This window comes from Molossus molossus, unplaced genomic scaffold, assembly GCF_014108415.1.
Source record: "Molossus molossus isolate mMolMol1 unplaced genomic scaffold, mMolMol1.p scaffold_m16_p_18, whole genome shotgun sequence".
Classification (NCBI taxonomy): Eukaryota; Metazoa; Chordata; class Mammalia; order Chiroptera; family Molossidae; genus Molossus; species Molossus molossus.
This window is the reverse complement of record NW_023425353.1, coordinates 2,795,578-2,805,618: the sequence shown is the minus strand read 5'-3', so window position 1 is coordinate 2,805,618 and position 10,041 is coordinate 2,795,578. Positions and strand designations below refer to the sequence as shown.

General features: G+C 46.5%; 1 protein-coding gene across 3 annotated transcripts in view; it reads right to left on the bottom strand.

Moving 5' to 3' along the window:
* Positions 1-474: 474 nt before the first annotated feature.
* FOXP1 (forkhead box P1) overlaps positions 475-10,041 on the bottom strand; it is a 159,379-nt gene continuing 149,812 nt past the window's right edge. For 2 of the 3 annotated variants that reach the window (XM_036266554.1, XM_036266553.1), the window contains 2 exons: positions 9,573-9,739; positions 3,548-3,727 (listed from right to left, as the gene is read on the bottom strand). In XM_036266554.1, the coding sequence (XP_036122447.1) occupies positions 3,583-3,727; positions 9,573-9,739 (312 nt within the window). In that variant the 3' untranslated portion in view covers positions 3,548-3,582. Of the gene's footprint in view, positions 3,728-9,572; positions 9,740-10,041 lie in introns of all 3 variants that reach the window. The other variant, XM_036266552.1, reaches the window with a different exon arrangement.

The following is a 10,041-nucleotide window of genomic DNA, read 5'->3' as shown; positions in this document are numbered from 1 at the left end:
TACAGGGACTATCTCCCTAATGTATGCTTTTCTTTGGAGGAGAAAAAAAAGGTAACAAATTGTGTTTACATCTTGGCACTTTGTAAAGTTTTCTTTTTTTTAATACAAAAAGTTCAATATCTTTGACACTCCCCATCATTAATCACTACTTCACTGATAAACTTTGAAAGTGTGACCCTGCAATTTCATCATGCAAAATATTTACTGCAGCAGGAGAAAACATTTTTAAAACAGTTTTTCTCTTTTCAAATGTATGAATGAACTTGTTTAAGATAGCCAGGAAGGCAGTGGTAGAATAAACACAATGGATAGGAATGTATCAAAAAAACAGATTAACACACATGCGCACGCACACACACAAAAAACCTGTACAAAATGTTCCAATCAATGAGAAGAGGAAAAAAAGTCTGTTAACTATGTTACAATTTAAAAGCAAAAAAAAAAAAAAAAAAAAAAAAAAGTTAGGGAATTTCTCTCTCCCACATGTCAGGAAATGTCATCCAATATTCTGAAAGCAAGGATAACTAAATAAAATACATGTGCAGCATATTCTGCAATTCCATTACATACAGTAGTTTTTTTTTCCCAAAGCTATTTTTTTTAAAGTATCATTAATATAAAGCAGTTGCACAAAAAGCAAAGGTGTTTGACAAACAGGTGTATGCATTTATTCCTTTTTAGGAACAATATCTAAAAAAAGAACTGCCCTCCTCCCTCCCCCAAAAATGACAAGGATCACACAGACACATCGGGATATATGTACAACATAATAAAGCCCACCCTAAAGAAGTGACTGGGATAGCCCCAAGGGATACAGAATCAGGACTGTAAAAATCATAGTGAAGTTTGCTTGCTGTAAGCCTGAGAATTTTTCAGTTGGTTCTTCCGCAAGGCTGCGATACCTGCAAAGATATGTAGAATCTAATTTTTCTTTTTTTCCTTTTGCTACAGTCTTTAGACTAAGCATGCAAGACATACGACTAAGTGCAACTGAGTGAAATGTTTTTTTTTTAAATTTTTAATCATTCCCTAAAGGTTTGAACTGAGGTATGCGTACTAACAGTTTCTCATGCTGTTATCTTTACTCATGTCTAGCTACACATGCTGAGAATGAACTAATCTACCAGATTTTTATCCTCTTTTGAATACCAAACTAACCAGCAACCACTCAGTTTAGAAGCACAGGGCCCTTCCCTGACCCTGCCTGGCTAGGCCTGCACACCTCGGGGCTGCTGGGGTTCCACAGCCGAGCGACCACAGACGGCCGAACACAGAAAGCCGAGAGAAGCTTCAAAGTCAACTGCCAAAGAAGTTTTTGTACCAAGCTTACGAGTGGACAGGAGTGTTACTTTTTTTTTTTTTTTTAAAAAAAAGAGAAATGCTAACCAAAGCCTAATCAGAGAAAAAAGAAGAAATTTTAGAACAAAGTAAAACCGAGGACACATGCCAAGATGAACCCAAATGAACGTGGCAAGCGCAGCACAGCCCTTAAATAAAAGTGGCACACAATCTTTCTTCTCAAAAACTGTTTTCTAGAAGGAGTCTTACGTGGTCTACTTCCACGGGGAAGCTTTCTATTCTCTGAATGTTACCTCGTTGGATACCCCTAAGTTTCCAGGCACAGCTGCTTTTCCTTAAGACGGGGCTCCCTTCTTTTGTTTGCTCCCTTAATACTGTGTCCTATTTTTGCCTTCAGCAGCCCCACAGTATCTCTTTATAAGAATGAGTGTTGGTCTCTGTAGAGACACAGAAGAGAAGAAACCAACAACTAAGAAAAGCAACAACTTTGGTTCCACCGCCTGCTTGGTCTGCGTGTCTGAAGGCGCGTTCTCGTCCTCAGGTGAGCAATGGCCTACATCTCATCGGTTGCCTCTAAATCCCTTCGCCTCCTTTGATCAACAATAAGAGGATATTTGGCTTCATCAGATAAAGCATAAAACAGAGAACATAATTTACCTTTGTGTAATATCTTTGGTAATTTTAGAAAAAAAGGTACAAAGAATATAAATTAAGCTCCAAAGGGCTCTCAAACTAAAACAAGAGCTACGGTCCTCGATGAACAGGTGAGACAGGAGAGGGTCTGCAGAGGGAAGTGGCCAGGTTCCCGCGGACGAGTGGCAGTGACCACACCCTGGCTGAAGCTGCCCCACCGTGCGACGTGCTCCATGTTGGCGCTGACCCTAGGCTGCTGTGACCAGACGGCATGACAACCTGAACCGCAGCAGCCAATTTGCACATTTGAAACGAACACCTTAGTGTTTGCTGAACTCAGTCTTCATTACCTCCCATAACAAGTTCCATCTGAAATCTAATTTGCATTCAAACAGATTGATGCCACCAAGCGGGTCTGCACTGAGGTTTGAACGCAGCACCACCACCTCCTTCACTCAGGGGAGCCAGCTTCCCGGCCACTTCGCAAGCAAAGCAGCCCCCCGGTTTAACACGGCTCATCCCAGTGGCCCCCCAAAGGGGAGCCTTCAACAGCTAGACTGTCTAACGATTATGAGACATTTTGGGGGGTGCCGCCCACATTTCCGTGTGCTGGTAACACTCTGAGGCATTTATTAAGAATGATGGTAGCTACAAGAAAAGAGGAAAATCTGAAACAACCCCTTCACACCTCCAATACTGCTTCGTGGGATGAATCTGCACTGCTCCTAGGGTGACTACTTTTTTCTGTCATTCATTCTCTTTCCGGCAGATCTCCACTCTGGGTGAGAGGACCTTCATGTGTAGAGTGCAGCATTTGGGACCTTTTTGAAAAAGACCAAAACGGAATGTTTTCTGACTTTCAAGAAAACATGGTGATGTCTGAAGAAAAATGGAATGAGTGACAGAAAACTACAAACAAGAAGTGACATTCAGCTTTGTATAATAAAAACACCTATTAACATTCATCACAAGGTACAGAAAACTTTAAGCCTCCAAGAGGCCATGGGCCCAAGTGGAGGCCTGAGGTCAGAACTTAAAATGTATAGTAGAAGCAAGAAAAAAAAAAAGCAATACATTAAAAAGTCTGGGATAATTATTTTTAACCCCTCCCCCCAATACACACACAAAGGCCTTCCCCATCCCAACTGGAAGCAAAAAAAAAAAAAAAAAAAAAAAAAGATGGAGCAAAGGCAGTGATAATCGACATGCAGTACTGTGCAAACAGGCCGTCCGCTGGACCCCCAGTCTGGGCAGAGGCTTGGTCTGCAGCGTAGGTGCACATGCTCAGTCGGGTGTCCTCGGGGTCCAACGTCGGCAGGACTGCAGTTCAAAGTCTGCTGCTAAAAGTGAATCAGTTTAGCAAATTTACAACAGATGTTGACTGTTAAGAGAGGAAAATTCCAAGTACCAAACAAGTCCATCCAATGCACAGAGTACAAATTCCTTTTTTCAACAAAAAGTAGAAAAATCAAAAATACTCCCAAATGGGATTCTTGATGGCACTAAGAGTTAACACATTTCAGAGTTGTCAAAATGTAGTGAAACTCCTCCAGACTGTACAACAAATGGAGAACAATTTCACTGCTAACTTTTGACATGTTTTGTTTTTTTTTTTCAATCTTCATTCTTGGGGTCGGCCTGTGCACACGTTCATTCCATGTCCTCATTTACTGGTTCATCTTCATAATCTCTGTCGTGGTCAAAATCTGGACTGTGGTTGGCTGTTGTCACTAAGGATAGCGGCCCTTCGGCTTCCTCGGGGTCGAGGGGCTCCTCTTTGACATGCACGGGGTGCCTGGAAACACAAGAGAAGGCTGGTGAGAGGACCTCCCGGCCCCAGAACAGCTGTTCTGGGCACAGAGAGCAGCCTCCAGGAAAGCACTGTGACACCATGGCCACTAGCCTGTGTGGCCATCTAAATGACAATGCAATACATTGTTTAAAGTTCAGGCCCGCAGTCGCACTGGCCACATTTCAAATGCTCAGGGGCCACCTGTGGCCAAGGCCACCGTACTGGCCAGCTCAGGGCAGACACCCTATCAGCGAAGACCCTGGACAGAGCAGCGCTCCTCCTCAGGGGCGAGCGTTCTCACCTGTCTGTGTGCACGCCCATCACCTGAGGTTCTCATAAAATGCAGAATGCGACCCAGCAGGTCTGGGGTGCCTGAGCTCTGCACAGCAGGTCTGGGGTGCCTGAGCTCTGCACGTCCTCGCACTCCCAGGGGACTCTGCTGGTCTGGGGGTGCCTGAGCTCTGCACAGCAGGTCTGGGGTGCCTGAGCTCTGCACGTCCTCGCACTCCCAGGGGACTCTGCTGGTCTGGGGGTGCCTGAGCTCTGCACAGCAGGTCTGGGGTGCCTGAGCTCTGCACGTCCTCGCACTCCCAGGGGACTCTGCTGGTCTGGGGGTGCCTGAGCTCTGCACAGCAGGTCTGGGGTGCCTGAGCTCTGCATGTCCTCGCACTCCCAGGGGACTCTGCTGGTCTGGGGATGCCTGAGCGCTGCACAGCAGGTCTGGGGTGCCTGAGCTCTGCACGTCCTCGCACTCCCAGGGGACTCTGCTGGTCTGGGGTGCCTGAGCGCTGCACAGCAGGTCTGGGGTGCCTGAGCTCTGCACGTCCTCGCACTCCCAGGGGACTCTGCTGGTCTGGGGTGCCTGAGCGCTGCACAGCAGGTCTGGGGTGCCTGAGCTCTGCACAGCAGGTCTGGGGTGCCTGAGCTCTGCACGTCCTCGCACTCCCAGGGGACAGCTGGTCTGGGGACCACTCCGAGTACTGGAAAACAGGCGCCGCGGGGATGTCCTGGTGGATGAGGGCAGGCCCTCAGGCCACTGTGGGAACTGAGACGGGCAGAGGGTGGCTGGGGCGCGTGCAGCGCGCTGGGCAATCACTGTGTGTTCTGCTTTGCTAGTTAACATGCGGAACCTGTGCGAGAACTCTCCCGAGACCGACCCCAAGCAAGGGTCTATCATTAATCAACTTCAAGCAAACACAGTGCAGAGACGCCATGATACATGCTTGAACCTCCAAATTAATGCCTATTGCTACAAGCTGTCAATAAGGCAAGAAAAGCCCTGCCAGGGAACACAAACGAAGAGGAAAAGGCTCCCTCAACACAACAATGTGATAAGAAAGCAGAGCCCCAATCAGAATAATAACGCTGTCACCGTAAACAAGGCGAACACGAGGCCGGCTGGTAGCAGCCCCGGGGACAGGGGCCCCTGAGGAAACCCACCAACCGCCTCATTATGGACCAAGCAAGGTTCAGCTGAAGGGGCCCAGAGGGATCACAGGACACCACTCAGATAAAAATTGAGAAATGTTGTTCGTAAATCATATTTACAACCCAGCCTTTGCAAATACAAATTACTTTCTGTTACGGGGCTTTGATATGTCAAAGAACTATTCAAGTTAAAACGGCCACTGGCTGGGACAGGCTGCGTAGGGAGGAGGTTCTAATTGACATTATCAAGTATTAGTAATAAGAGTTGTTACTGGCGACGGCTGGCTTCCTAAGTAACTGATGACACAACAGGAGTGCCGTGGATTGCCCTGGACCACACGAACCTTCTGAAAACCAACTGACTCCGAAATTAGCACAGCCCAGGCAGATGTCAGGATAAAGAGCTTTCTTAAAACTGTGCCAATATTCTTAAAAGTTACTTGCAAAATAAAATATCCCCAAGTTGTATAATAGCACACTTCACTAGTGGTCCATTTACTTTTAGTTTTTTTTTTTTTAAATATATGTTTTTATTGATTTTAGAGAGAGGGGAACAGAGAGGGAAAGAGAGAGAGAAGCACCGATGAGAGAGAAACATCAGTGGGCTGCCTCCTGCATATTCCCTACTAGTCCCCTACCAGAGATCGAGCCGGAAGCCAAGGCACGTGCCTGGACTGGGAATGGAACCAGTGATCTTTTGGTGCATGGGATGATGCTCCATCCACTAAGCCACACCAGCCAGGCTACTTTTAGGTTTCTGATGGTCCTATTTATCTGTGTTTCTACAGTGAGACCCAGGACTAGCTGCATAATTGCAGAGCCCCATGTAAAGTGGAAATGTCGCTCAGAATTTAGTAAGAATTTCAAGGTGGAAACCGTTCCAAGCATGGCATCCTGTACAACCGCATCTATATTCCTGCGAAGTCAGCCCTGGAGGATCCCCTGCAATCTTTTGGGAAGAATTAGATGTACTGATTATTATTCCTTAATAAAACATCACCCACAAACCCTAACTGGGAGAGGTGTTTTGTTTTTGCCTCTCCTGTGCATGTGGGGTCATACTTTCATGGCCTGTAAACAGCAGGAATACAATTGTTTGTTTTGTTTTTATTATTATAATTTTTATGGCCATGTGAGATACCATAAACATGTTGACACCTTAGCACCTTAACACTGGGAGTCTGCTCTTTGTGTAACACAGTGATGCCTTTTATCCATTAATCTCTCTACTTCTGTTGATTTACCTCTTTAGAATAAATTTCTAAGATTGAAATTGTTAGAGCAAAGGCCAAAACATCTTTATGATTCTCATGACTGATTGTGGTATTCATTTCCAAAGAGGCTATTATCAATTTAACTCAAACCCATCAGCACCAAGCACTACTTTTAAAAAATGTTTTCTTGCTTAGCAGGTATCAGGTAAGCTCCGGTTACCTTAAATTGTGTTTCTTGGGTTACTGACAACAGTGTACATTACTTCATGTTTGTTTCATGTCATTACTATTGGGAAGGTGGATTCATAAACTGCTGCCTTTGCCGCCAATCAGGTGTTTGTGACTAACTGGACAGAGATGTGTCTGTGTTTTACTTTGCTATATACTAAAGTTCAAATGTAATTTCCTCGGTCAACATTTTCCTAGTTTCATTTTTTTTAGACTCAGATTTGTTAATCTTTTCAGGCTTAGGTATCTGAATTTGATGACACTGCGCTGATACAAAGCTGAGGGGTGGGGGGGCCTAGAAGAAATGGAACAGTCAGGCATCAAGTCCTCGCTTTAGAGTTTTAGACTTTGACAAATATTTTGCTTGGCAAAAATTAAATAAAAATCAGATACCCATAAGCTTGCCAACACAGTTCACATTAGGGAGTACTCCCCCCCCACCCCCAAATTTACAACCAAACCTCACTAAGATTATTACCATCCCGAAGAAACATGACCCTGTCATGCCTAGTGGCTCAATCCCAGTGCCAAATGCAGCTGGGTCCCCAACAAATGGGAACTGATGAGACGCTGTGTGACGGCCTGACCACACAGCCAGATAACTCCGGCTTCCTGCTATTTAACACCAGCAGACACCCGAGCACAGCAGGTGCAGGGCACGGGCACCCAGTGCTCAGACAGCGGGAGGGAACGGGCTTCGCACAGGATATACCTCAGGTAAGATGCGTGCCTCATGCACCCACGTGTGCCCTAGAAACAAGCTGCAGGGCGTGCCTCTCCTCTTGCAGATCAACACCCCCTCACACACTCCTCTTTCTGTCCAACTCCTATTTCCCAAAGGGCTACCAGTGAGTAACTGTAAAACCACACATTTCCTTCTTACATCCGAGTAATTCCTGTGTTTAGCCACTCTGGGAACACAAGAGTTTTTAACTAAAGCTGCATTGTGTTCCAAGGGTGTGCACAGCTTGGAGTATTTTGCTTTGTAGCTCCTTTAGCTCCTATCAGGATAAAAGTATAATGCCCCAAAGCCACAATTATGTGACTACTTTCTAGGGTTTCAAAAGAGAAACAGTGTAATGGTATCTGAGTGTCACAGAAACAGTAAGAACGAAGCGTTCTGTTTCAACACCAGACATTAGCGGGGCTACAGTACTAACAAGGTTCTTTAAGCCCCGCTGTAAAGTTTACAGCGTGATTTATTTCAATAGACTCGAACAGTTAAGAAACAATTTGCATCATAGCAGGGTAATGCATATTGGACAAGAATGGAAACTATGTCATAATAGAATCCACTTAATGGAAATACGGGGTCAAAAAGAGTAACAGTCTGTGACTCCGATAGCAGGCCCAGGAAAGATGCTGCTGACATACGATTATGTTTAGCAAACAGTGTGAACCTGTGAGATTTGAGCAAATATCATATGCATTTAATGTCTTTATATAGGGTTTCTTTCCTTTTCTTTTTTAAAAAGCAGATGAAACCTTCATTTCATTAAAATTATGCTGACTGCTATAAAGCATGGTTTCTGGTCATACTGGCGTTAATTCAAAGTTGTTAAACAAATTAACTTTATAGCAACTTTATCTTGCACAGCAAAATTAACATCACCCTAAAATGCTGCCTGAGGTTTTTACCAAATACTTTTTTCTTTCTTGTTTAAGTGATCCTTTATACTAAATAGGAATATACATCAGCATAAGGATAATGAGAAATATTATCTCTTCCATTCAATAACTTCAGATATTTTTGCTCTAATGAGTATTTCTTGAAGTAGCTTATATAGCAATTTACATTTGTGCTGAACTTCCTAACGCGAGTAAACACTGCTGCCACGGCAGTGACTTCCCTGAAGAGGGAAGCGAGTCCGGTAACGGTCAGAAACACCAGGCTGCTTCAGAAAGCACGATCTTTGGGACTATCAGAACAGCACGGAGTAAATGCTGAGAGACTATTCATATAAACTAAAAATCATTTCCATCTTTAAAAATCCTTTTCAAATCACTGTGGGCATAAATTCAAATGCTACATAATCACATTTCAGATTCCCCCTAACCCACAAATTACCCTGGCAGACAGCATTTTTTCTTTGTCATTAGATGCCAATTCATTCTGTTCCTAATTGCTACAGGTCATATTTTCCATTCCTATTGCTCAAATAATCTGAAAATAAGATGCTGGTCAGTAATTCAGAAAGTCTGTGTAGACAAGCAGCTTGTTCTAAGAGCCGAGGGTGCGAACACAGGGGCCACAGTTTCGCAGACACTTGCTAAAAGGGAGACTAGACTCACTCTGTGGCAGCCTCACAGGTCCGGTCATTTGGGAGGCATGGTTTCTGCTCTCTTCTGACCCTTTCCTGGGAGCCAGGGACTGTCAGAGCCCCACCTGCCCCTCAGGACCTGCACACCCACAGGACCGCAGCCCTTCCTGGGCTTTTCCTGGTCCCGGGGCCATGCCCACTCAGCATGGACCACGCTGCCCTCTGCGGCTAGACTGCTTCCATCAGTTTTCCTTTTGATACTGTAAGGGCAGCGCACCAATCACGCTGCCGTTCACCTGTGCCCCACGCGCGGCAGCGGGCAGGGTTCCTGGGGCTCGGCGCACAGGCAGGGCGACCAGCGCCTCCTCCCCGTCGGGCGGCAGCCCAGGAGCTGGGCAAACCACAGCCTTTCACGCGACGCACACTCTTTCGAGGACAAGGTGAGGTGGCTCAAACAATGGCCTGCAGTGCCAGACTGGGCAGGACAGCGAGCGTGACACCCCTTTCACTGCTGTGCGCAGGCGCCGGGCGGAGGGCGCCGGCCGCTTCCACGGGCAGCTGGGGACGGTGCTCACCCCGCTAACGTTTCCAGAGGCACTGGGTTCCGGGACGTCAGAAACGACAGCACGGGTGTCAAGACTGGCCCCGGAAAGGCTGGCTGCACATAAAACACGAGACCGGAGTGACCGCGGAGGTCTGGGGGTGGACGGTACTCACACGGCCTGCACGGGGGACCTGCCGGGGCTGCTGTCGCTCTCGGTGCTGTTGGTGTGCTCCACGGCCCCGTTCAGCTCCTCCCGCATGGCGCTGGCCAGGCTGCCCAGCGTGGGGGTCCCCATGGAGGCGGTAGTGTACAGAGGTATGCTGCTCTCGGCCATCGAAGCCTGCCATCAACCAAGAGAACGTGTGAAGATGTGAGGTAGGCACAGACAGGGAAGCTGCTCATTATGGGTGCAGCCACCATCTTCAGCTTAAGTCATTATAGTGTGGTTGGCAAATTCAAGTTTCTAGCAGAGTGAGAAGGGTCTTGTGAAGTAAGACTTGTGACACAGGTCCTAGGCTTGGCTCCAGAGAGCTGGCCAGGGCTCCAAGCGCCCGTGGGGAGGATCACGTGGTTCAGACAAGGCCATCTAATATGAGGCTGACGTCTGAGGCCTTTCTCAAGAGCAACTGAATATTTCCAGAT